At 50.6% G+C, this 27,804-nt stretch overlaps 1 protein-coding gene across 2 annotated transcripts in view; it reads left to right on the top strand.

Annotated features, from left to right (window-relative positions):
* The window catches only part of LOC147706850 (exportin-5-like), a 2,308,032-nt gene that overhangs the window by 806,768 nt on the left and 1,473,460 nt on the right, over positions 1-27,804 (top strand). For both annotated transcript variants that reach the window (XM_086926017.1, XM_086926018.1), the window contains exon 18: positions 18,080-18,282. In XM_086926017.1, coding sequence (XP_086782143.1) covers positions 18,080-18,282 — 203 coding nt within the window. The remainder of the gene's footprint in view (positions 1-18,079; positions 18,283-27,804) is intronic.

Below are 27,804 nucleotides of genomic sequence, written 5' to 3' on the forward strand. Positions count from 1 at the left end.
ATCAGGGTCAGTAGGGTCATCTTGACGGCTGCAATCCGGCCCAGCCAGGATAGAGTGAGGTGTTTCCATCTCCCGAGGTGGGCACGAAGTTTCTTACTGAGGCTAGTGTAGTTGGCTTCCGTCGTGGCCGGTATTGTAGGCGCTAGACGTACTCCCAGGTAGGGGATGGCGGACTCAGACCATTGCACATCAAACTCTGCCTTAGCTTCCTCTAGGACCTCTGATGGCAGAGATATATTCAGGGCTTCTGATTTCGCCACATTGATCTTGAACCCCGACGCCAGCGCAAAGGTGTGGAGCTCTACAAATAAAGCCCTTAGGGACTGCATTGGATTAGTTAGCGATAATAAGATGTCGTCGGCGTAAAGACTGATTTTATGTGTGTCTCCGCCAAAGGGGATGCCAGAAATGCGGTCATGTTGCCTCACTCGCTGCGCCAGTGGCTCCATATAGAGCGCGAACAGAAGGGGAGAGAGAGGGCAACCCTGTCTGGTCCCTCTGCCAATTTCAAACCGCGGGGAGGTGTGACCATTGACTCGAACTGCTGCATTAGGACGGCGGTAGCTGTTCAATATGCGATTGCGGAGGACCTCCCCTATCCCAAAGCGCTGTAACACCAGATCGAGATAGGGCCAGTGCACCCGGTCGAATGCTTTCTCAGCATCGATGGTAAGTAGCATACAACCCGGTCTCGTGCGCGTTCCGGCTTCGATAAGGTGGAGGACCTGCCTGGTATTGTCGCTAGTCTGCCGTTGTGGGATGAAGCCCGCTTGATCAGGCTCCACCAGTTGCTGAATATACGGTGCTAAACGGCTTGCTAGGATGCCGGTGTAGAGCTTCAGGTCAATGTTCAACAGGGAGATTGGTCGATACGAGCCTCACTTGGCCGGGTCACGCCCGGGTTTGGGGATTACTGAGATGGCCGCTTCTAGGAGGTCGGGAGGGATGGCGCCGGGCTGATCAAATGTATTGAAAAGATCACGCAGCAGGGGGGCCACCTGCGAGCAGAAGGTCTTGTAAAAGGCCGCAGTGTAACCATCCGGGCCCGGGGACTTCCCCAGTTTAAGACGGGAAATCGCAGAGATGACTTCCTCTAGGCCAATGGGCCGGTCGAAGAACGCCGCCTGCGCCTCGTTTAAGGCTGGGAGTGTCGGGCCTTGCAGGTAGTCTATGCCGGCCTGCGGCTCAAGATAATCCGCGTCGTAAAGGGCCGCATAATAATCGCCGAAGGCCGCAGCGATGGCTGGGTCGTCAGTGATGGGGGCGCCTTGTGTAGGTTGAAGGGATCATACATGGTGCCTCTGTTGTTGTTCCCGTAACCTGCTCGCCAGCAGCTTCCCGCAGCGATCCTCCTCGGTATAGTAGACATGCTTGAGGCGCATGGCGGCATATTCCGCTACATCCTGGTCTAGCGCCGCCAGCATCTTCCTTTCAGTGCAGAGTTGACGCCATGCCCGCGCCGCCCCGGTGCGCTGGTGCATCTGCTCCAGCTCCGCCACGCGTTGGGTGAGTTCGGCTCTCTTCTGCGCCCGCTCCTTATTATTAGCAGCAGCTATCGAGATGAATTCGCCGCGGATGACCGCCTTCAGGGCCGCTCATTGCGTGGCCTTAGACGTGTCTTCGTTAGCGTTATGTGTCAAAAACTGAGCGATCGCCGCAGCGATCCGCTCTCGAGAAGCTTGGATCTGCATGAGGCCATCACACAACCTCCAGTGTCTCTGGGGGCTCGGTGTGGCTGCGATACGGAAAGACGCTACTACTGGCGAGTGATCCGACAAAGAGGCAGGAAGTATCTCCACCCTCTGTGCGCGTAAGGTCAGTTGGGAGGAACACAAAAAGTAATCAAGCCGGGCGTACGTCTTGGTTGCCGCCGAGTAGTATGTGTATGCCGTTGAGTGTGGGTGAGTGTGTCTCCACAGATCCACGAGGCCCAGCTCCGAGACGTGTGTGTGCCCTGCTGTTGATAGCGCCCCCACCTGGCCGGACCTCTGGCCAGAGCGATCTGCTGTGTTGTGAAACACCAAATTGAGGTCCCCCCCCCAAGCAGGAGGTGTGGTTGTGTGTTGGCCGTGGCTGCCTCTAAGGCAGTGTGCAAAAATTTCTCCTGTCCCTCATTGGGAGCGTAAACAGTGCCTATCACTAGTGTTTGACCCGCTATCTGAAATCGGTGGGCGAGCAGTCTCCCTTCAACCTCAGCTTCCTTCTGCAAGACCGTCCCCCTAAAGGATTTGGCTACCAGGATCGCCACCCCAGCCACCTTCTTATGGGCTGACGAGAAAAACTGCCAGGGGAAGGCTCTAGACTTCAACCTATGGTGATCCCTTGGTACTAAATGAGTTTCCTGTAAGAGGCAGATGTCAGCTTTCGAGCGTTCTAGTAAGGACAACACCGCAGCGCGCTTGACCGGGTTGTTAAGACCCCTCGCGTTAAGCGTGAGCACTGTTAAGGGATGTGTCATTGCGCGCGGGGCTTGGGGTTGGCTAGGCGCAGCATCTGGTCCGCAATGGTCCGTTGCCGGGTCCTCTCTCGTATAATTTGGGCTAGCCTATGGAGCCTGCTCGCAGTGTCGAAGATCCCCGGACAAGGAGAGCCTTCCCTCCGTTCCCACCCCCTTCCCAACACCCCTAGAGTCTGAACACCCTCAACTCCCTCCCTGCCTCCCCCCTCCCAAGCCCTTACCCCAACTGTGAAAGAGTCAGAAGTGAACAGTGTCCCAGGTCCAGTCGGGGGTCCCGCTGGTCCCGTGGTGAAGGTGAACGGTGATGGGTAGGCAATGGCAACGGCAACCCGTTGGCTCCTCGCCCCCGCCGAGTGGCGGCCATGCTCGTCGAAACCCCAACCACCATCTCTCAGGGTGTGCTGGCTGTGTCTTTCGACACCACTTGAACAGCAGCCGCGTGTTCCAGAGCTACTGTTTCAGGGTCGGGTTTGTTGATCCTCTTCCTTGAGCGCCTGTGTCCTACTTTCTGCCAGCTATCTCTGCCGCCAGAGAGGAGCGTCGATTGCGATGGGGGCGCACCAGAGTCCTCTCCTGAGTCTACCTCCTCGTGAGGAATGCCTAGGAGGTCACAAGTGTCGTTCAGTGACCTGAGTTGTCGCAGGGACCCGTCCCATTTAAAAATGATGCGGAATGGATGTCCCCAAGAGTACGGGATCCATTTCTCTCGCAAGAAAGACGTGACAGGTTTGAAGGCCCGCCTCTTTTGTAGTGTGATTGCGGACAGATCTTGGAAAAGTTCCACTGTGTGGCCATGGCGAGTGATGGGTTGTTGCCGCCGGGCCGCTTTCAGGATGCGTTCCTTGAGGGGGAAGTCAGGGAGGTAGGCGAGGATATCGGGTGGGTGGTTGGTCGCCCGCCGTGAGAGGCCCACTCTGTGCGCCCTGTCGATCCTGAGCTCGAAGTCGGACGGCTCCCCCAGAATGTCCCTGAACAGGCCCTGCAGATAGGCCGTGACGTCTCCCTCTTCAGCCTGCGAGGGCACATTTCGAATGCGAATGTTGTTGCGTCTTGAGCGGTTCTCCAGGTCTTCAGTGTGGGTCTGCAGGTCCAGTTGCTGCTCCTGGAGTCTAATTATTTCCTGTTGCAGGATATGTATTTCCTCGCCTCTGGCGGTGTCCGCTGTCTCCACCCCCGCTACCCTTTCACCAAGTTCCTCCATGTCTCTTCTCAATTCCTTATAGCCCCCTGCCATCTCTTGCTTCAGAGTCTGGATATCTTCTTTGAGGGATGCAAAAAGCGTCTCCATGAAGGACTTTGTGGCTGGAGCTTCCCCGTCTGTTTGCTCACCATCCTTGGGGTGGTCTATCTGGGCCGGCTTGTCGGGACTCTTACCCCCTTTGGTTGTGCCCTTCACCAGCATGTCGGTGATTGTGCGCCCAGCGCGGCGGTTTGATGAGGACATGGTCCAGGTCGGTCCCTGAGTGGGTATTTCCCGGTATCTGGGCCGGTGGATTCGTTAGAGGCAGCCGACAGCTGCGGCGCGTAGGCCTCCTCACGGCCTCGGCGTCCAGGCCCACCACTCCAAGCACCGTGAGGCCGATTTCCCCTGTCCGCTCCCTGCGCTGCCGGGTGGGCCGGATCTAAAGCTCTGGATACGGCGCAGCGAACACTGTGCCTCGAGGTGCTCGCCGGGCGCCGCCAGCCGGACGGGCCCAGCCCGGCGGCCCGCTCCTTCAGACGTGTCGGCGTCCGGCGGTCTGTGGGAGCCTAGGTCACGTGGGTTACCCCCGAGGATGTGTGTACAAGGTCCCGTCACCAATCCCGCTCGTGCCCGGGGTCCCCACTCACAGAAACCGGTAAAGCTGGCCACCGGGGGCTCGAATGTGCCCCCCGAGTTCCCGCCCGTCACTCCTAGGAGTGCTTCTCACCTCTGGCCTGCAGCGGCGCGGCGGGGATCTCCGTAGGCCATGCAGACACCTCTCCTTGGTGGGCCCGCCTCGTCACCTCCAATGATGTCGTCGAGGCTGCTCTGCTCTTGGACTGGTCTCAGTCTAGGCTCGGTCCGTTGTTCGTCGGCCTGGGGCCCGCAGATCGCGTCGGCTCCCACAATGCTCCAAGCCTTGTTGCGGGGCCTGCGCTATGGTGGGCCTCGGGGTCGGGCCTCGAGTCCCGCGGTTCTGTGGGCGCCCCCTGTCTCTCTGGTTGTGCCGCTGCCGAGTGAGGCGGAGGTCCGCCACTTGCCCCTCTAATGTCCGCTTGCGGCGCCGGCCGCTTCACTGCACCGGGTTCCAGCCGTCAGGGCCCGCGTTGGTTGCGGTGCGGTAGGCCCGGGAGCCAGGGCCTCGAGTTTCGGGGCCCCGCGAGTGCCTCTCGCCGCCTCGGTAGGGCCGCAGTGGCTCGAGACGGGTGTCCGGTCCACGGCTGGGGGCTCTCAGTCTCGGGTCACAGGCAGTCGGCCCCTCGGCTCCCTCCGGTGCAGCGCCGCTCGGACCTCGCTCCGCGCAGCCCTCGTTAGCTCAGTAGGGCAGCGCTGGTGAGCTCTCTGTAGTGCCCGCCATTTTCCTTCAGCACGGGCTCAGCTCCTCTCAGCGTCCACTCCTGACGCGGGCTGGCAGTCCCCAAGGTCGCGCCGTTGATGCGCGCAGCGGTCACCAGCAGGCGAGGGTCAGTGCCGTGGTCCGGGGTTGGGATTCGCCGTGTAGAAGTGCCTTAGACGTTAGACGGGGACTGGGGCAGGGAGCCACAGAGACCTGCGTCCTACCAGGTCGCCATCTTGGCACGCCCCTCAGCCCGCAGTTTTTTACATGTGCAAATTATATGGATAAAGTCTTCTTTGTGATGATTGCACAGCCGGCACGATTTAGGGCCTGTGTGCAGCCAAGCTGGCTGCTCGGCCTGGGATGGAAGTGTTCCAAATCGCAGTGCCATAAGTTGTTTTTTTACGTTAATTGAGTAAGTTTCGCATAAATAAGCTGCCGGTGCAAGGGACTTATAGTGGTTTATCACCATCCAGGCGTGCAACCTTGATCTTAGGATATTTTTGTCCAGTAGCAGTGAATGGGTTTTTGATGCTTTATTTACAACTTGTTTAAACGATTGGTACGGCAAGTTTGTGTTCCATATTTCCGTCGTACATGTGGCCGAAAGGGATTTGCAAAGCTATTGATTGAAAGGAGAAGATTTGTCTTGGTTTGGTTCAGTCCAGATGGCCTTGTTGATTTTTGATGTAGCGGCGTTTAGCTTGAAGCGATACCAGGTTTTCACCGTCGCGTACATTCTGCCAACTTCTTCATTTGTAGGGCCGAATTCCAGCCGAAACTGGGCTGGGGAAGCTGACCTTGGAATCTGGAATACTTTTTTGTAGATGGAAGCTATTAGTTGGTTAAGGAGCTCTCAATCCTCGCCATGGAAGGCCGCGCTGGCATATGTTAGAGTTGGCAGGGTTTTTGCCTTCATTACGGCAAGAAAAGGTTTATGGGAGGGGCCCTTCAGCTTTTTAGCTAATAGGCTGAAAGCAAATGTTAGTGCACTTGATCTCTGAGACATACTTTTCATGCTCCATAAGATTTCTTGAGTTGTCGATATAAAGGCCTAAGTATTTGTATTTTTTTACCTCCTCGAGTTGGATTCCATTAAGCCAGATTGTCTGTTTTCTTAACTGTTTTTTCCAATCACCATAGTTTTTGTTTTGGATGTGTTTATTTCAAGTTTGTTTTCTGAAATGTAAACTGACATTTCATTCAGGCATCTTTGCAGGCCGATCTTTGTTTGGCTCATTAGTGCCACGTCATCTGCGTATGAGAGATGCGAAAGTCTCCGTTCGCCAAGCTTTGGTGGATGGGAATTGGTACAGTCCAGCCTTTGAGAGAGGTCAGATAAAAACAAATTAAAAAGATGGGGGGCCAGAACACACCCTTGTTTTAAGCCTCTGGTGGTTGTCAGCTTCCTTGAGAGTCTGGACCCATCACCTATCTTAATCCTTAGCCAGGTGATTGAATAGAATAACAGGATGCCTTTTAAAAGCCTGTCAGGGATACCCCAGGCTCGCAGCTTTGGCGATCAACACTGTCGGAGGCTGCTTTTAGGTCTATAAAGCAGAGGTAAAGTTGCAGTTTCCTCTGCCTACACTTGTTTGTAATTAGCGAAAGACCTTGTCTAAAGCCCGTCTGGTTTTCAGGAATTAGGTTAAGGTCGTCAGACCATGCCTTAAGCTCTTCTAGTACCAGGGAGGCATAATATTTGGCCTCTACGTCCAGCAGGGCTATCAATCTGTAGTGCGCCAGATTTGCTCTGTCTCCTCCTTTAAATAAAGATGTCAGAATCGAACCTTGCCAGTTTACTGGCATGATGTTAAGTTTCCCTATTTCTTTTTTTTTTTACTTTTTTTTTTATTGTTGCTTTAGAAGGATCACAAAGGCAAAGTATCTGCATACGGTAGAGCGTCAACATTCCGCTCTGGCTGTCAATCACGCAACTTTTCTGATGTTATGAAACATAATACCCCTCAATAGAACTCTTGCTTTTGAACCAGCAACATAAAAAGAAACAAAAACCATAAAAGTCTATTAACCCTTTCGATGCTGATGACGAGCTCAGCTCGTCATCACCCACGGGTGTCATGTGCTGATGACGAGCTGAGCTTGTCATGGTGCCACTAAAATGACATTTTCCAGCACAGGGGGGGGAAAACGCCCAGCAACCATGTGGTTAAACAGCAGGCCTCTACCCCCTCCCTCCCATCACCCACCTCCTGGTCTCCCCTTTCCCCGGTCAAGTGGTCCCTCGGTTCCTTGAGTGGGAACCGGGGAGTAGAGTATATAATTATCAAGCATGGCATCCCTGCGTTCAGTCTATCTCGAGCTGGGTCTCACAGGCCTCATGTCACCAGTTCAATTCTAGTCCGTGGTAATGCCTCCACTTAGCCCACACCCTCCGAAACTTTTGGGGACATCCCCTGGCTTTGTAGGTCACCCTCTCCGCCGCCATGTACAGGTCTAGTCCTCGTCTCCATTCCTCCAAGTCTGGTTTTTCAGGCGCCCCCCAGCGCCGCGCGATATCTCGTTTTGCCACTACTAGCGCTAACACCAGAAAGATACACAGGGGACGGGGTAGGTCTACTTCAGTGGTCGTGCCCAGCAGTGCCAACCTAGGGTCTCGCGGTATGTCCGCCCCCAGTACCTCCCCCAGTTCCAGTAACACATCCCCCCAGTATTCCTGAATGACTGCACAACCCCAAATTATATGGAAGAAATCTGCAATCTGGTGGCGGCATCTGAGGCATGTCGTGTCCGGTGATCTGCCCATTCTAAATAGTCTCACCCTGTCAAAATACGATCTGTGCAGTACCTTAAATTGAATAAGACGCAGCCTCGACTTGATGGCCACCTCCCGTGGGTGCAAGAGGGCGAGCTCCCAGTCCAGATCTTCCATGCTACCCACGTCTGCCTCCCATTTGACCCGTAAGCTCTGCAAATCCCCTAGCATGTTGTTGGTCAGAGTTTTATATGTGAGGGATACCGCCCCCCTCCCTATCTGTTCCTGCAGCAGTCTACCCTCTAGTGGAGCATATTCTGGAAGGTCCGAGAGTGTAATGTGTTGTGCCCTCCATGCGTGTTTCAGTTGAACGTATTTGTAGTGTTGGGTGTTGAGTAGGCCAAATTCGTCTTGGAGTGCCTGGAAGGTTTTTAGGTCTCCCCTTGCTATCACGTCCCCCACTGTGGAGATTCCGATGTCGTCCCACCTTTTGAAGCCTTTCAGCTTATGAAACTCTCCCAGCCATTTGCAGCACCACAGTGGCGTCTGTCTAGTGGGCCTTTTGTCCCACCCTATTCTTTTGGACGCTCTATGCCAAGCCGTTAACGTAATCCTGGTGGCCGGGAGGAAGTGTCGTCCCATCGTTTCCCCATAGAGATAGTATAGTATAGTCTTGCTCGACCATTTAGACCTTTCCAAGGCGTATGTAGGGTGGTCAGCTGCCGCGTGCAGCCATTCATTGATCGGGGCGAGATGTTCCGCCCAGTAGTACGCCTCTAGGTTGGGGAGTGAAATCCCCCCACTGTACTGATGGCGCTGTAGGGTGGAAAGCGCCACTCTCGGCTGTTTCCCCAGCCACAGGAAGGCGCGCAGGTCCGCGTGGATTTTATTCAGGGTCTTATTCGGCAAAGGATAATACTCGTTCTGGAGTGCATAAAGAAACTTAGGGAGGAGGACCATTTTATATAGTGCAGCACGGCCCAGTATGGTGAGCGGGAGCTGTCTCCATCTATCCATCTCCATCGTAGCTTCCAGCATTATGCGGACTAAATTGGTATCGAAAGAACGTGCTCTGTCTAATGTTATAAAGATTCCTAGGTATTTGAAACCTTCCGTAGAGTGTATTAATAACTCTGGCAGGCAGGCTACCCGTTCCTTGCCCTGTGGATCGTAGAGGATCGATTTGTGCCAATTTATCGTGTGTCCTGCCCGCGCCCCAAAGTCGCCGAGTTCCCTAAATAATGCTGGGATAGTAGTGTCTGGGTCCGTCACGTACAGCAGTACGTCGTCGGCATATAGGGATATTTTTTCCTGTGTGGCGGCCGAGTCACCCCAAGTAAAGCCTCTGATTGCCTGATTCCGCCTGATCCTTATCGCTAAAATCTCGATGGTAAGGGTGAATAGGAGGGGGGACAGTGGGCAGCCCTGTCGCGTGCCACGCCCGATGGGGAATTCGCGGGACAGCCTCCCATTAACCCGCACTCTCGCTCTCGGGTCCGAGTAGAGGAGTTGAACCCACTGCAAGTATTTAGGTCCAAATCCAAACCGCCTGAGGGTCTCCATCAGGAAGGGCCAGTGGACCGCGTCGAATGCCTTCTCCGCATCCAGGGAGAGGAACCAGTGGGGTTCACTTTTCCCAGAGACCTCTTGCAGCCAGTTGTGGGTGCGACGGAGATTTAGCTTGGTCGCCCTATCAGGAAGGAAGCCGGATTGGTCCATATGTACTAGGTCTGTGATGACCTGTCTCAGACGCCAAGCCAGGACTGTGGCCAGAATTTTTGTCTCTATATTTAGCAGGGAGATTGGGCGGTAGGAGGAGCAGTCATCTCTAGGTTTCCCCTCTTTGTATATTGGCACAATGATGGCCAGGTTCAGGTCGGGAGGTAGACTCCCCGCCCAGTGTGATTCAGTAAATAGGGCCTTCATGTGTCGCTGTAATAAGTCAGCCGTTCGTTAAAAAAATTCCGCCGGGAAGCCATTGGGTCCCGGCGTTTTCCCTGGCTTCAGCGCCGCTATGGCTTCCGAGAGCTCCTCCAGCGTTAAGTCCGCCTCTAAGGCTACACTAGCGTCGGTGGGTAGGGTAGGTACCTCCATGTCGCCCAGGTAGTATTGGGCGTCCTCACTGTCGCCAGTTCCCTGGCCCTGTAGAAGTCCTCATAGTAGGTCGCAAAAGCTTCCGCTATGTCACCATCCGTGCTTGCCCTTCTGTCCCCTTCACACCTGATCTTATCTACCCATCGTGAGGCACGTTCCTTCCTGCTCAGCCAAGCTAAAAGCTTACCGGACTTGTCGCCTACATCATATAGCCTGTGTAGTGTCGCCAATGCCTGGGTGCGTGCCTCATCTGTGGCCAGTTCCCGATAGTGTCTCTGCGTGTCAAGCAGTCTTCGAAGGCGCGCCTCCTCTTTCCGTTGGAGGTATTCTGCTTCCAAGGTTAGGACATTCGCCTCCGCGCTCGCTATCTTACCCTGCTGTGCCCGCCTGGCCTCTCCCAGCCTACTCTGGATGCGGTCACGGAGGACCGGTTTCATCGCCTCCCAGAGGGTAACACTGGAGTCCACTGATCCCTCATTTTCGGCCATGTATACCCGTATGTCCGCCCGCACGCCCCGAGTATTTCTGGCGTTTGGATGTCCCACGCCGTTACTCTCCATTGCGCCCGCCTGACTCCCGTCGCCCGCCCCAGGTGTACATATAACGGGGAGTGATCAGAGATTCCTCTCGCCTTGTATTCCGCTAGGTCTTCCACCGAGACCTCCTGTCGGGACACGAAGACATAATCTAACCTGGAGAAGACCTTATGTGCCCCAGAGTAAAATTAATACGTTTCTTGTGTAGGAAGAAGCCATCTCCATATGTCCGTGAGGCCCATGGTAGTCATGAGGCGTGCTAAGGCTGTTGTGTGTTCCCCTGCGCGTAGTGACCCGGACCTATCTTGCTTGGTGCACATCACATCGTCAAAATCCCCTCCCACCACCTGTGTTGTGTCCGCCGTATCTAGCAGGATGGCAGTAACTGCCTTTAGTGTGCGTGGTTGTAGCTTGGGGGGGGCGTATACTGACATTATTGTGTATCTACGTCTTTTCCACATCCCCTGAACTCCCACATACGTGCCCTGTGGATCCAGCCAGGTGCGAGTAACCGTGAACGGCAGCGCTTTGTTTATGAGAATCGCAACCCCCCTGGAGTCCGTAGTGTAACCTGCATGTGCCAGTACAGTGTACCGCCCTCTCGCTATGAAATCGCAGTGGTTCCCTCTTAGGTGAGTTTCCTGGAGGAGGATAATATCAGGCGCCAGTCTCTTGAGATAGGCGGTAACCAGACCTCTCTTAATTTTGGACCCCAGGCCGTTCACATTCCAAGTGAGTTTCTCTATTTCTTGATATAAGTTGGAAAGGTGTTTGCCCCAAAACGGAATATCATATTTGAAGATTGCTTGGGGGATTCCGTTGGGGCCTGGTGCGCCGTCGTTTCTGCCTTTCTTAATTATACGTCTAACTCCTTCAGTCGAAGGGGACGAGTAACTTATGGCTGGAATCTGGGAGACATTTTCCCCCACTGGATTTGTAACCATATTAGATTGCTCCTTCTGTTTTGAAGTTTGGGCGTCTTCTGGGCTGGTGCTTTCTAAGAACCCAGTGGGCTTTACATGAACTGCCCCTCGATCATAGGTGTTTGCCACGATTGGTTCTAGCAAGGGAGCTTCCCAAAACCTCCTGGATAGAAGTTCCACCCATTCAGATTCTTGCATGTTTGAGGATAACACTGTAACCGGTCGGTTCAGGTTGTTTATGATGATCCAAAACTGTTTTGAGTTGGATTTCTTTGAGCTACAGAGGAGTTCTGCCCAGAATTTGTCGTTGCTCTTTCTTTTTTCTTCCCAGAGGTCGTCCTTATAACATTTCCTGAACTGTCTTACACTGTCCCAAGCTGCTGTGTCAGGAGTTGTTCTTTTTAGCATCCTTATGCATTTTTTGAGTTTACGTTTCAGGGTTCCACGCGGGTGTCCTACGCGGTCCACTTTTGCCTTATTGCTGGTATTGATGTGGGACGGACCAATATATGTTGTCTGCTGATGTAGATACGTCCTCGTCCGGAGTATAAATTAGGTTTGAATTAAAGTCCCCTGTGAGTATCAAGTCCCACTAGGGAAAGGTACTCCGGATGTTGGTAATTATTCCGATTAGTTGTTTGTTATGGGCCAATTTTTTCATGGCCGAAGGATGTGTGTATGTGTTCATCAAGAGGACGATTTTTGATCTGTTATCAGGCCTAATGTCAGTTTGATCAATTGAATATTTGGTCCTTCTGAATCCATTTGGTCACTTTCAATCTTTAACTCTGAAGAGATATAGACTGCCAAGCCCCCTTTTGGTCGACCGAAGGTTTTGGTTTTGGTTGCTGGAACTGTATAGTGGATGTAGTTTGCCAATGGGAGAGCTTCTAGAGCCCAGGTTTCCTGCAAAGCTATTATATCGTAATTTTCCCATTTTTTGGGGAGTTCTCCTTTCTCCAGCCATTTTTTTGCCCCCACGATGTTTCACGAGAGCACCTGTATGTTGCTTGTGTCTTGAGTTGATAGATTATTTTCCGTTTGTCGGAGGCTTGTTTTCGAAGTTAGTACTCCTGGCAACCATCCCCAGTTGTCCTTAGTCCCGTGCATTCCGTTTACCCGGTCATTTTGTGGCCCCTCTTTCTGTTTTGTAGAAAGGTTGCCGCCAATTGCCCCTTTGAGTAATGTTTGAATGTTAAATGTGTTATCGTTTTGCCTTTGAGCTTTTCCTTTACTACGGTTGAGAATGTTGTTTAGGGGGCCAGGATAACGGGGGGTCGCTGATTTTAGCAATTTAATTCCCCAAGCTTCAAATTGCACCTTAGAATCCATGATGTGCTGCGCGTCTTCTTCAGTCAGCCAGGTGGTCAGTGTTTGCTCCTTACTCTTTTGGTGTTCAATTCCTATAAATTCTACTGCCAGTAGATTCGCTGATGTTAAGTATTTTTACGCCGGAATGTTTGATGTTAGCTGCAATATGTTCCCTCTATTCAATATATCATGGGGCCCTTTTGAATCGTATTTTGGGATTAGCAATAATTGCCGTTCTGTTGGTGCATTGCAATGGCCTGCCTGGGGCGTTGGGTGTTCTTCCTTATTTCCGAGTGTAATTTGCTTTAAGTCACCTGTGATTTCGACTTTTATGTTGACCTAGTGGGTCTTGAGATCCATCGCAGACTGATCGACCAGAAGGTCGTCCACCCGGCGTCCAGCGTTCGAGGTAGTTTCTGCTTCCTGTGCCGTATTCCTTAAGATTGAGTCGGCTTCTTGTTTCGGTTGTGGTCTCTTTTGGTTTTTCACCAATCCATTGGTTCCCCCTAGACTAAGCATTTGGAACTTTTGGGATGTCCTTTTTCTGGGCAACATTTGTGCTGTCACCGTACTTTTGGTTCCCCATGTTTGGAGTTTCTTGATTGTCAGGGAGTTTCCATGTTTCTTTTCGTCCATCTGCACAATCTCTATTTGTGTCATGGTCCGATGGCCCTGTATTACTTACAGAACCAGGGAAGCATCCACTTGCTCTTCCTTTCACTGCTAGCTCAGAGAATCTGGCGCTCCCCCACCACATCCACTTGATTGCAGAATATTTCCTGGGGGTGGAAAAAAACCTGGCATACCTGCAAATCAGAACACATCAACAAGTGCACAAGTGGGAATTCCACTCTCATGTTCTGGTTTCAGCGCTGTGGCACACCCAACGTAGACCTGTTCCCCAACCCCGAGAATGCACAATGTCCAGACTTCACCTCCAAGTACCCAAACCCAAGGTCTATGGTAAATGCGCTTGTGTATCACCTGGCTGGGGATGTTTGCTTACGCTTTTCCACTTCTCCTAATCTTTCCAATGGTGGAGCTGAAAATGCTGCAAGATTTGCTAACCCCTGTGTGGGCCAGGCAGCCTTGGTATTCGGCCCTGCTATAGATGTCGATCAGCCCATGCAAGATTCTCCCAACAGGCTGGACCATCTCACCTGGAATCATGGAAAGGTCAGGCACTCATACCCAAAGAAACTCAGGCTAGCAATCAGGCACCTGAGGTCCCTGTACTCAGTCACCTGGGACATCCACCAGGAGTTCTGTAGACCTACCACACGAGCATGCTATGCAGCAAAGTAGAAAAGATTTGTTCACTACTGCATTGCTAGGAAACTATACCCTTTAAAGCCTGCAGTCCAGGCTATTATTTCCTACCTCCTACACATCCGGAAGTCTAGTATTGTCTACACTTCCATACGGCTTCATTTTGCAGCTACTGCCACATACATGCAGAACAGGGAACTCCTAAGTTTTCCACATAGCATGCATTTAAGACCTTAAGAGTCATTCCTCCCATGGTTCCACCTGCACTAGCGAAGAACCTTAGTATTGTCCTTACCAGACTCATGGGCCCCTTTTGAGCCCTTACATTCTTGTCCGCTCCCGGACCATCCTGAAAGGTAACTTTCCTGGTTGTGCTCACTAACTTACACCACATTAGTGAGCTGCAAGCACCCACAATGCAAGAATCCTTCATCCAGGTTCATATGAACAGGGTAGTGCCCAGGTCAAAACCTAAGTTCCTTCCTAAGGTGGTTTCCTCATTTCATCTCACTCAGACTAAAGAGCTACCAGTCTTCTTTCCACAACCAGAGCAGGGAGAGTGCTACTTCCCATGTACATAAAGCACAGTCTAATGTACTACATAGAAGGAAAGCCTTTTGTGAGACAGACCAGGTATTCATGCCCTTTGCAAAGCCTCACAAGGGCCAACCTATATCTAAAGTATGAATTGTTAGATGGATAGTCAAGTGTATGCAAACTTGCTATCAAAAGGCAAAAAGAGCTCTGCCCGTCACCCGTAAGGATCACTCAACTCTCAAGAAGACTGCATCCATGGCCTTCTTAAGGAACATTCCCTTAGCCGACATACGCAAGGCAGCTGCATGGTCAATTCCACACGTTTACTAAACACTGTTGTGTAGATGTCCCAGCCAGACAACAGGCTATGGTTTGCCAAATGGCTTAATGACCTTATTTCAGATCACTGTATCATCCACACACTAGCCACCGCTTATAGGAGGCTACTGCTTTACAGTCTATTGCACAGCATGTGTCCCTACAGCAACACTTGCTACGAACTGAAAATATTACTCATCCTGTAAACATAAGTTCGAGCCTGTAGTGCTGTTGATTCATATGCACCCACCCTTCTCCATGAACAAGTGTGGCTGTGATCATAGATCTCTTCACTCGTCCACTCATTATCTTTCTTTGTGCAGTACAAGTGCATCATATAGTGTTAACTCACCCTCCATACTACGCTAACTCACTGTGCGAAAAAAAAGTCTAACCTGGAGTCTATGCCTATGTGCATTACCAGGTAAGGGAGGAGCCATTATACCTTGTGACCTGAAAGACTTCCTCGAAGAAAATCAACTTGCAAAAGTCCTAGTCCAAAACTGGGTGACAGGAGTATATATAGCAGCTGAATTTACAGGACTACTCCCTACAAATAGATGCCTACAGGATAAGTCATTATCAAGTAATGGGGTAACCCAAACAATGTCCTTGGACCTGGGTATCGACTAGTACAGAAAACAATTGGTCTTGGACCTTTCTTTTTAGCCCCTAGCAATCTCTGAGGGAGGTTATTATTTAGATATAACTTAATGCACGCTTATGGTCAGCAAAAGGTTACTTAATCCAGACAAAAAACCTTGATGTGCAACAGGCCTGAAAACATACTTGGCATCTGTTAATTTTTGTAAAACACTTATTTATTTTTACAGACACACTACCATATTCATTCTTTAAGAAGGAGAGGTTGCTCCACAGAGGGGGTACAGAGAAATTGTGCTCAAGTGTGTAGTGAGTGCGAACCACGAGTCAAGACTATACCCAGGAGACGTAGAAGTGACCGAAGCCCAAGGAACCACCCGAGGTAAGTAACCAGGAACCCCACAGAGGCCGTGTGCACAGTGGGAACACGACCGCGGGCTCAATAGAAGTCAATGGGTAAGTCGCGATTGCAGTTTTAAAGAAGAACCCTTCCCAGTGCACCCTGAAGATACCCCATGGGGGACATAAGGTTGGAGAGCCACCCCACACGTGGATAACCTAGGAACCAGGATGCCTACACCGGGGAAGCAGGGTGCATAAGTGTCACGTGGCGTTGAAAACCGCCATTAAACTCAAAGGAGGGCTGCAGGAAGAGGCCACTGATGGATAAGGTAAAAGTGTCCGGTGGAACCCAAAGGTGGATTCAAGATGAGAAGTACCTGCAAGCTGAGAGGACAGAGTCTATGCCACTCAGGAGTGACCAGGAGGCACGTAAGACGAATGCACCCTGATGTGGGCTGTTGCAGGAGAGCTGACGGTGACCTTGGAGCTGCAGCTGTGCGGACCGTACGACTCTGTGGAAGACTAGGGGCCGTTCACAAGCTGTCCCACGTTGGAAGTCGAGAGTTGAGGGGTTGACATCCGTCGGGAGTGCCAACAAGCCTTGACAACTGCAACCAACGTGGAAAGCGAAAAAGCTATTGTGTTGGGACCAGCAAGGTTCAGGTTGCTCGCCATTAACAGGGGCGTCAGATCAGGCCCTGAATAATCAGGGGAGCCCGCTGAAATCAAAGAAGAACCTCAAATGGACCCACAGGCCGGAGGCACTGTCATCGCAAGAGGACCTCGGGCAGCTCACCAAAGATGCAGGCCCACACTGCTAGTGATTCAGTGAGGATGAAGATCTTGGTCACAGGAGATACTTGAGGTTGGGGCTACTTGGAGCCCAAAGTTCTTGGAGGAAGAAAGCCAACAAAACTTTGCAACATCAAGTCGACTTGGTGCACAGGGGTTCGGTTACTGCAGCTCCGACGAGGTGTACTGGCCTCAAACTTGGTGAGATGGCAGGGTAGGCCGGGAGGGATGTGTAGAACCAACACCTGTGTTGCTAAGCCATTTCGGAGTCTGTGGAAGCCCGGGATCAGCAGGCCGGTCAGGTTTGTTGCGATGGCTGCAGATGCAGGGAAGTGACTCCTTCACTTACATGGAGATTCAAGAATCAGCAATTGTTGCTTGGTCTTGGATGTGCACAGGCCTTGGAAGGGTCCTGTATGGAGCATGGGCATAGACGATGCAGCAGACTTGCAGGACAACAAGACCAAAAGGAGCAGGAGTCTTCCCAGTTGCAGTCGGCCCAGAGCAAGGTCCAGCAAAATCCTGAGTGCCAAGATGGTCGAAGAAGTGGTGTCTTCAAATGAATCTGGTCCGGCTACGCATCTAGGGACCCACCTACAGGTAAACCCTTAAGTACCCCAAGGAAAGAGTTGGGACAATTCAGGGTTCCCTCCCAGGGGAAGGGCCGAACAGTGGGGAGGATACTCCCATGTCCTTTGTCCAGTTTCGCGCCAGAGCGGGAGCCAATGGCTCCCTGAGCTGGTTTGAGTTGGACTATGCAAGGAGGGCACCAAATGTGCCCCTCAAGCAAACTTAGTGGCGCTGGCAAGCTCTCCCACACGGTCCCAATACTCTAAATCCTGTCTGGGAGGTGGTCTTAACTCCCTGTGGCAGGATACCTATTGTTCTGTCTTTCCTTGCAGAATCCCTTTACTTTGATATTTAGTCATGCAGATTGTTTAATAAAGCATGTAGTCTGCAAAGCATCAACCAGGTCTATAAACACTATGTGTAAGATGTTCATTCCAGGTTTGATAGTCTGTTTGATCAAGTCATGCTGAATGTTTAGTTCACATCATTGTTTTTCCTGGTCTCTTTTTTTACCCATCACCTCTTTTTTTGCTGCATGCCATTTGTTGCATTGAAAGGGTAATGTTGAATAGTAAATAAATGTTAATGTAAATGTTAAACGCTACCACATTGTTAGCCTTGAAGCTTTTTGAAGTAATTGTCCTCTTCTCTCTTTGCTTGCATTTATCAAGTTCCTATTGTATGTTTTACCACTGGCCAGAGAGGGAGGGCACATAGATGATGCTTTGCGGAATGGCGTGTGACAGACCTTTGGCTGAAGCATTGCCACCCACATGCAGGTTTTCAGCAGTTGAGACATCTAAGCTTCTAAAGTGCCTTGGCACTTGCTTTCCAGATTTATACAAAGATAGCATATCCCCACTTACATACTTAAAGGTACTACTACAACTATCCTTGTATATTGGAAAACACATTGTAGTTTGATGGGAGACACTGTAAAAAAAGTTCCACATTTGAATGATGCTCATTAATCTAATATGTTGCATGGGTAAACGTGAAGCAGCTAAGCACAGTGGTGTTAGTGATATTAGAGAATGTGTAGTAGGAGCCAGGTGCTTCTTTCCTCAAACATGCTTTTGTTACATTTGCAGCCTCATTTTGGGATACTGTTGGACTATGTTAAGCGACTGTTGAGTGATGAGCTGCTGCAGCTGTCGCCGATGGAGGGGAGCACACTGATGGAGGCCATGTTCATTATGATCAAGCAGCTCAAACATTATGATCAGCAGAAAGCATTGTTGGAGGAACTAATGGTTCCAGTTGTTTCACACTGGCAATCTACGGAGTTGCAAAGGTAAGGAAGGGTGCATGATGTATTGAGGAGAACGTATATGTTCACCTTTTTTATTCAAATTACCACCTCAGGGCTATGCATGAGTGGTATTAAAGTAGAATGCAACCATAATCTATAAGTCCTAGAGTGTGTGTAAAAGTATCCTTTCATTAAATTTTCACAAATTTGTAAGATAAATTAATATGTAAATGACTCACTCAATGTATTTCTCATAGGTAGATATTTCTAAAGGATGTTTGTCTCCCTCGTTTTAATTTAATTTTGTTGTTTGCCTTGAATTCACTGCATTATGACTGTAATATTTTTGAGGACTGGTAGAAAGTAGGTGGGTAATACTTCTGGGTTTATTTCTGTTATGTTCCTTTATTTTCTAAGCGCTACAAGTGCTCATTAGAAAAAAATGGGGTTTATTTTTCTTTTGTTTTAATGTGGTGAATTAGAAATGTGCTTATTTTGCTTGGCAAAGAGTTTAGTCCCTTATAGATGGCAGCTGATGGCATAATTTCAGCAGATGGGTTCACCAGCCATCCATAGACTAAAATCTAAACGAGCTCTTGGTGTAGAAAAAGACATTGTTTTTTAATTTTGTTTTTTTATTTGCAGTTGAGTGATCATATTTGCATAGTGCTATTGTCATTTGTATGGCCTTGCGATGCTGGGGAATCAGAAAATTTGACATAGGGTATGAGGGAGGGGAGACAAGAGTAATATACTGCCTGAAAAAAACCCAGTAACAACATCCTGGTAAAAGCAAACACTCATAGGGAATGCAAGATTAAGGTAAAGCATGTGAAATGTAAGCAGGAACAACTTGGTTACCTGAATGTTTCAACACTTATTATTTAGAAATCAATGAGTGTGGGTTATTGTATTTAGAACCAGAACGCATTTACAATAAATAAATTGGGTGGTAGTATAAGCAGTAGGATGTAAAAGCAAGCAGGCTCAGAAGATGGAAGACCATCACCCCCAGAAGCAAAGCTCCCTACCGAAACATCTGGCTCACGGCCTGAATGCCAGCAGAACAGACACAGAGCTGCTGACAAGGATCTGGGTTAGAGCAGACGAGGGCCAACAAGCCAGAGTGAAAGCCACAATCTCTGGCGTAAGTACCAGGAGATGGACACTAAAAACAGAGCAGGGGTCTTCTGAGCTCAGAATCAGCAATGGTTGCTTGTCCACCAAGTCTGGATCAGTGGATAACATCGAGGCCGGAGTCAGGGAAAAACACTTGTCTGACAGAAGGCCAACACATCAAACAGGAGAGACACCATGAAGCTGAAGAGCTAATTTTGCAGTATTTCTTGTGTTTCTTCATGAACTAATCTCTGGACACAACCAGCTGCTAGGATCTACTGGTTAAAGACGAGCAGGAGTCGGTAGAAGATGTGAATTTGGATAAGCGCTGGGCACCCTCCTATAAAAGCTTTGGCTCCCACCCCCTTCTCCTAGATCGCCTTAGCAAGCATGAGACACACATTTCACATGCTCTGGTATTGTAATTAGGGAGACGTGCAGGTTTAAGTGGGCCATCTGCTTTTGGAAATATCAACATTTTTTTAAGTCCTGAAGGCTACAAGAATAAAATAAATAATTTGGCATTACTGCTTCGGGGGTTGTCTTATACAGCTCTGTGATGGTAGGCAGAGGGTGGACCCCTAAGTATGTGAAAGGGCAGAAAAGGGTAAAACAATTTTATATTGCAAAACAGGACCGCACATTGACTAACGGAACGGGAAGCATGCAGCTGTATGTGGCCCCTGCACAGGTCACACCAGCCTTGCCAGCTGTAGTAGGCCTAGAAAAGGTAGCTCTGGACACAACCAGCTGCTAGGATTTACTGGTTAAAGACGAGCAGGAGTCGGTAGAAGATGTGAATTTGGATAAGCGAGGGGCACCCTCCTATACAAGCTTTGGCTCCCACCCCCTTCTCCTAGATCGCCTTAGCAAGCATGAGACACACATTTCACATGCTCTGGTATTGTAATTAGTGAGACGTGCAGGGTTAAGTGGGCCATCTGCTTTTGGAAATATCAACATGGTTTAAGTCCTGAAGGCTACAAGAATAAAATAAATAATTTGGCATTACTGCTTCGGGGGTTGCCTAATACAGCTCTGTGATGGTAGGCAGAGGGTGGACCCCTAAGTATGTGAAAGGGCAGAAAAGGGTAAAACAATTTTTATTGCAAAACAGGACCGCACATTGACTAAGGGAACGCGAAGCATGCAGCTGTATGTGGCCCCTGCACAGGTCACACCAGCCTTGCCAGCTGTAGTAGGCCTAGAAGAGGTGGCTCCTCCTGCACCCGTCGGTCCTCAGGCTGCTCTTAGCCGGTGCGGTATGTGCTGTGGGTGGTCTTTACAGCAGGATGTTGTGGTAAAGAGTATGCCATATCACAACTTCAGAGCGCTGAAGTCGGGATTTAAAGGCACAGACACTGGGCAATTAGAGGACCATTGGGACAGGGAGGCTCAAGATAGAGGGAGGGTAAGCTGCTGAAGTCCGGCACGCGGCCTCCATTGTTATAGTAATAATAATAATATTTTAAAAGTTGAGTTGGGTGAGCCATGCAGCACAAAAGAAAGGCGCGTGGCCTCCATGTTAAAGATGAAACGCTGTGTGCTGCGTTCTTAAACAAAAAAACATAAAATTTGAAATGCAGCCACTGTTACAGAGCAGCGCACATCAAGCAACTGAAATGAAAAAATAAAAAACAACTCAAATTACAGGAGCAACTTGTCAGGGAAGTGCATTGCTGTCATGCCTGCATTGCCAGCCACGACAAAGAAGTTATTAACAAAAGTGTGCTCAGAAACTGTAAATAAAACTACGGAGTAAGGTCAGATGTAACAGGGGCCGACCTCATGAGAGGTTACACCAGTAGAAAAGAAGGTACTACTAAAGAAATTAACCTATGAAAAAGAAGCATTTCCAAAAGACAGTCAAAGGAGCCAATTAAAAACATGGGCGGAGCTTAAAGCCCATATTCTGAATACAGCATATCTTGAAGAGCCAGCGCAAGCGCCGCTTAGGCGAGACCTAAAAATAAAGGGCAGCCTTTGGAAAATGGAGCATTGACGTCCATTTCAGGGAAGCATAATATAAGTATATGCCGCGGATGTGAAGCCTCTGAGTGACTGGCCGCAGGAGAAAAAGTTATCTTGTGGTCGCCATTACAGAATGTAGTACACAGTTCCCGCTTTCAGTAAAATAGCAGAAAATGCCTTTGGGGGCTGGAGGGAGAGCATGCTGTCCTTCAGTCTATAGTGTGATGCGACCCTCAAAGGACCCCCTGCTAAACATAAAAAGTTAAAATGCAATTGCTGTTTGCTGACTATTTTTTGAGGCAGCAAGCTGTCACTCCAGAAATGGCTACCCCATAGTCTGTGATCTCAACAGCAAAGCTTAGTTCTCAGTACATATAAGATGATGACCATAGTCTGCAGTCAATTTCTCAAGGCCATGGATTATTGATGCCATTTTGAGTCTGCAACCTCTGAAAGATAAACTGCTGACTCCCAAAATATTTGTCAGCCTCTTACAATTAGAAACCAAACTTTTACCACATAAAATGAGTCATTTACATGTACACTTGCGCTACATTTAATTTTTAGGGTCATTGATACTGTGTTCAACTTTGTTTTAGAGTACCAAGTCCCTGGGTTCTCTCACAACTGACGCACCTATCAACAAGTGCTGTCCTTCCTGTGTAGCCCAGGGCATATCACCTGAGATAGTAACAGACCAAACAACAGGACATGCGAAGACCACACTATCTTCGTATGGTCACAGATTTCTTTAGTTTCTTTCACAGGCGACAGGATCAGCACACAAGTGAGAACACTGGTAGATAGGAATGCTGTGGAACTCCATAGCTTCTGGAACTCTCCTTTTTCAGAAATGTGAGGAAATGCATGATTTAAGCCATAGAATGAAGTTTGCAGGGCATTTTAAAACGGAAAACATCATGGAGTTTGCACATGGCACACTACCCTGAACTGCCCTGGGTATTTAGGTTTTACAAATGCCTAAGTTTGGGAGGTTTGCTGAGTGATGGCCAAGCCCACGCCTAAGTACGCTGCTAACCACATTGCCAAAATGAATACTTTTCATTGCAAGAATTCATTTTTCATCATTGCGTCTTGCTGTCTATTGTGTCACAGGAGATAGGTCCAGGTACACAAGTGGGGGTACTGTTTTCATTAGGATAAGTGTGAGAACACCGGATGGTAGACATTTTGGGGATCTACACAGTTTCCAAGGCTTTCACTCTTACAAATGTGAGGAAAATGACTGATTTTAGCCAACGTTTAAGGTTTACAGGGCATTCTGAGTAAGAAGGCACTAGGCTTACCACCCTAAACTCTCCTGGGTATCTGTCTAGATATGTTAGGTTTTTCTGGTTGACCGCCGAGGCCATACACAAGCCCAGTAGCTATCCACATTGCCAAAATAGTAAAACGTTTCGTGGCAAAAATATAATGCTTATTGAATCATGTAGGAGGGAGGAGGAAGTTATGATCCATTCAGCTTCCTTTACTTAAATATCATCAATCAGGAGTCGAAATGAGCGGTATATCTTGATTCTCCGCTATTTAAACATGTGTGTGCATAATCATAGGGTTTCTGTGACTGCTTCCCCTTTGCCCACAGGAACCACATTTGCCTTATTTACCGCTCGCCGCAAACCAGTAACAACTTTGATATTTACCACATGGTAAGTTAGTTTAAAATTCAGCGTTTCCGTGTCATTACCACCGTGTAAATTTAATTCTATTCATGATGCATTGTGATTAACCATAGCCCCAATCTACGTGTTCTATTCCACACACTACCTGCATGACAGGACCCAACCCGCTGGTGGCTTGAGACCACGCTCTTTAACACCACGTAATAAGGTATTCCTCCTTACATTATCTTGCTTTCGAGAGTGCCATAACCAACCTTTGGGCCGGTTCTTCGGCTCTTTACGCTCGTTCCAACTACTGTGATTTTGATTCCTTCAGATTAGATTCGCTCCACCCTGAACCTGTTTATTTATTTAAGTTCAAGATTAGGAAATTAATGGTCCCTACTAGTTTGTTGATATCCCAAGAATGATTCCATCCAATCTGCTTTAGCAAGTGTGCTTAAATTGGTACAGCTATCATGAGGTATGTCCCACTATTTTGAAATGTAATTCTTTATTTTATACACCTAAATAGGTTGCCTGCCCCCCTTTTCTGTCCTGATGAAGACCCCACAGCAAGGGCTCAACTAATCCCTGCATTATTCAGTGCGTCGAAACGTCGACAACCGCCTATTTGATTATCAACTTCACGCCACCAATTGTTTCATTCACTGTTCTATGTGAAGTATGATCCCCTAACTTAATTGTTATGAACCATTGGTCCACTATACTGTATATGACTCATAAATACAGCATCTTTGATTCATTGATTTTACTGTCACTTATTCTTTTCCACTACCTCATCCTCACCTGATCACCTATCACCACCTTTCCCCTTATCTTTCCCTGAGGCACTGTACAACCAATTGTATTTATTGATTTGGTCTTGTGTATATTCAATATACCCAGTCCCATTGTGAATAAAACAATGTGGACTCATCCAATGTGTCTTTAATTAATTGTTTGGATTTTTCACATCAATTCACACTCACACTGGGACCCCTCCCTCTCAGTACTTATTGAACCCAGGTCCAAGTGACTATGTTTGGGTAAACCCCCCCTTTCTATACCCCATAGATGGACAGTGGCATACGGGTCCACACCTTCATATCTTCACTCGTGCGATCCCACACCGGGGCAAGATTGCGCTCCCGGGAAGCAGTTGCGGCATCCGACAGGTAGACCCCCAGATATTTCACTCCATCCGTCGCGAGTCTCAGACCCGACGCCCACCCTCCCACTTGCCGCTGGCCCCCCGAGTATCCAAATGGTGGACTTACCCGGATTCATATAGAGGCCAGACGTTTCAGCGAATATCTGCAGTATGTGCAGCAGCCTCGGCCCGAGCACTCCAGGTCCGTCAGAAAGAAAAGGACATCGTCCGCGTACAACGCAATTTTGTCAGTCAAATCCTCCGACCATCTAAAGCCTTTAAGTTGAGCATCGATGCGCACCCACGCCGCCAAGGGTTCCATAGCGAGCGCGAACAAGTAGGGGGAGAGGGGACAGCCCTGACGCGTCCCCCGCCGGACCGAGAAGGATCGGGATGCTGCACCCTCCACCCGCACCGAAGCCGTGAGATCAGTGTACAGCAGCTGTATATATGCCAAGAATCGTGGGCCCAGGTTTAGCCGTCGTAGCAGGGCGAACAAGTAGGTCCAGCTCAGGGAGTCGAACGCGCAGTCCATGTCCGACAAAAATAGGGCCGCCTGCTCCCCCAGCCTCCTCCAGGCCGATACTGCCACCTGGGCGTGCCGAATATTATGGCGAGTGGCTCGTCGAGGCATAAAGCCCACCTGATCCAGGTGGACTAGATCTGTGATATGGGGCTTGAGTCGATTGGCCAAAGCCTTAGCCAAGACCTTGGCCTCCGTGTTAAGCAGCGAGATCGGGCGGTATGACGCGTGGGCCTCAGGAGGTCTACCCGGCTTCAAGAAAACCACCTCCTCCGCGTGTCACCAATCCGGGGGGAGAGCTCCGCTCTCACACGCCTCCTCAATGACCGGACGAAGGCGAAGACCCAGCTGCACGTGGAATCTCCGGAAGAATTCACACGGGAACCCATTTGGGCCCGCGCCTTTCCAGGGTTCAACTCGTCCAGAGCTGCACCCAATTCATCGTCAGTTAGAGGGACATCCAAACTATCGCGCACCTCGTCCGAGCCCTTCCGCGGGGTGAGATCATCGATAAAGCTCTGGACTACGTCCGCCGCCAAGCATTCCAGAGAGGCGTACAGCCCCTCATAATACACAGCAAAGCTTTCCGCAATCGCCGGGGGTTCAAGTATGGGTACTCCCCCAGGATCCAAAATCCGAGGCAGCGGCTGAGCATGGAGAGCACCCTGACACAGGCGGTGTAGCATCTAACAGGATTTGTCCCCCCACTGGTACACTCGGCTGCGCGTGGCCAGCCAAGCCACCCTAGCCTCCTCCATCAACACTGCTGTGTATTGCTGCTGTGCCAATACCAACTGTCTTCTAGCGGGGCCCCCACCCTCCTGTCGGGTCCTACGTTCTAGCTTCTCTAGGGCCGCTTCCCGCTGCACTAATGCCCGACGCCGCTCTCTGGCGGCTGCCGCACACCAGGAGATGTCCACCCCCTGCAGGGTGGGCTTCATAGCCTCCCAAAGGGTAGTCGGGTAACTCACCGAGCCTGTATTGAGGGACAAGTAGTTATCTATTTCTTTGGCCATATTATCCCTGTAGCCCTCCTGCAGTAGGTGCCACCCAGACAGCCGCCACCGAAATGGCTGCCTGGTCGGGCCGACGCTAAAGGTAAGAGCTACCGGGGAGTGGTCGGACAGGGCTCGCGGCAGAATATCAGCAGACAGCACTCTATAGGCCAACCCCCGCGGAACAAAGATGTAGTCCAGCCTAGAAAAGGAGTCATGGACAGAGGAGAGATACGTGTATTCCCTACGTGAGCCATGCTTATAGCGCCAAGCGTCCATCCAGTCAAGGCCCGTCACCAGGGCATGCAGTTTGGTGGAGAGACCCCCCAACACCCCCTTGCTCCCTCCGCCCCACTCCACCACCTGTCGCTATCCAGATCCATGACGTCGTTCCAGTCCCCTCCTACTATCGAAAGGGCATCAGGTATGGCTCACCAGAGGGACAGGAGCTTCTCCACTAACGGCCGCTGTAGTGGCGGCGGGGTGTACACACATCCCAGGGTAATTCTGTCCTCCCCCACCCTACCCTGCACAAAGACATACCTGCCCTGCGGGTCTGCCCAAAGCCTGTCATGGATATAGGACACCCTCCGGTGGATAAGGATAGCAACGCCCCTAGAACCCCTCGTGAATCCAGAGTGGTACACTTGAGCAAACCCAAACCGTTGCAGACACAAGGCCTTGGTACCTAGCAAATGGGTCTCTTGAAGCAATAGGACATCAGCCCCCGCCCTCTTGGCATATTGGAGAACCGCCCCCCCGCTTCACCTTGTCCAACACCCCCCGCACATTCCAACTCAAGATACGCAGAGTACCTGGGCCTACCCGCCCTCCCGTCGCAGCAGCAGACATATCATAACATTACAATGCACACCACAAATGCCCCCCCGACGCGGCATGCGGAAACAGTGGTAGATACACAGCAGCATACATAGCGCAAACAAACCCCCCAAGCCCCCGTGCCTGCCCCAACCCCAACCATCCCCCCAACCACCCACCCCGTACCTCACAATCATGGAAGCACCTGTCGCGGTCGGATCGCGGCCCAGCCCCCAACAGAGGAGCAAGCACCACACCCTCCAATGGATCCCCCAGCGATCGCCCATGGAACAGGGCTCTTACTTCCTCCCACCCACACCTGTGGGGACATCCGCCCCAACAGCCCCGATCTTGGCATCCAACATGTCCCGGGACTGCGTTATAGCTGCCAGCAAGGCTGCGTTGTCCGGGGCGGCCGCCTGCGAACTCCCCCCGCAGCCACCAGCCCCTTGGCCCGCCTCCGTTAACTTGTCCAGGGTCCCCTGTTTAGTGTGGCCACCTCCAGCATGGCCCCGCGTCATCGTACCAATAGGGTTGGCTCCGGGCTGTGTGTACCCCCCCAGACACCCGCCGTCGCAAGTGCTGGTAAGTACAGCACCCCCAGTAGAAAAGTCAAACCACAGAGGGCAGCTGGTGACTCAGCCCCAACGTCCGCGGACAGCAGACTCCCCGCCGGGTTCAGTGCGCCCGGGGCCGCGCATCCGGGTACCAGGTCCCCCTTCCGATGGGCCCGCACGACCAGCCCGGGCAGCAGCTCAGATGAGCCACCGGCACACACCCACTGCACAGGCGCCAGATGTCAGCCAATGTCCCACCGGGGCCCGATCTAGCCCCCGAACGCAGCAACCACGGGAGGGGCCACTGACCAGGAGACCCAATGTAAAAGGGAAGGAGAGGATGAGGGGGGGCCTTTTCCCTGCGCCCGCCGCTCCCTGTCACCTCCTCCTCTCACCGCAGCACCAGAGACCCCTCAGGTCTCACCAGACCACCACCGCAGTCCCCTGTCGAGGATCACCAAGCTGCAATGTCCAGGCCTCCTCTTCACGCCAGGATCACTGAGGGACGTGCCAGCGGTGCGAAACGGCGGCCGCTCCCGCAACTTTCCTTGTAGAGAGGCTGCCCCCGCTGTCTACTCGACCTGAGCTCCACATTTGATACAGTAAATTATGACATCATCATAAAAAGACTTATGAATGTTGGAGTCAATTGAAGCACGCTTACCTGGTTACAGTCCTTCCCGTAAGAAATTACTTTCCAGGTCTTCAAAGGAGGCAGTACATCCAACAGCCTGCCGCTAAAATGCAGAGTACCCCAGGGATCATGGTTGAGTTCAACTCTATTCAATATTTACATGAGGCCACT

The sequence above is a fragment of the Lissotriton vulgaris genome, chromosome 6 (assembly GCF_964263255.1).
Source record: "Lissotriton vulgaris chromosome 6, aLisVul1.2, whole genome shotgun sequence".
Taxonomy (NCBI): Eukaryota; Metazoa; Chordata; class Amphibia; order Caudata; family Salamandridae; genus Lissotriton; species Lissotriton vulgaris.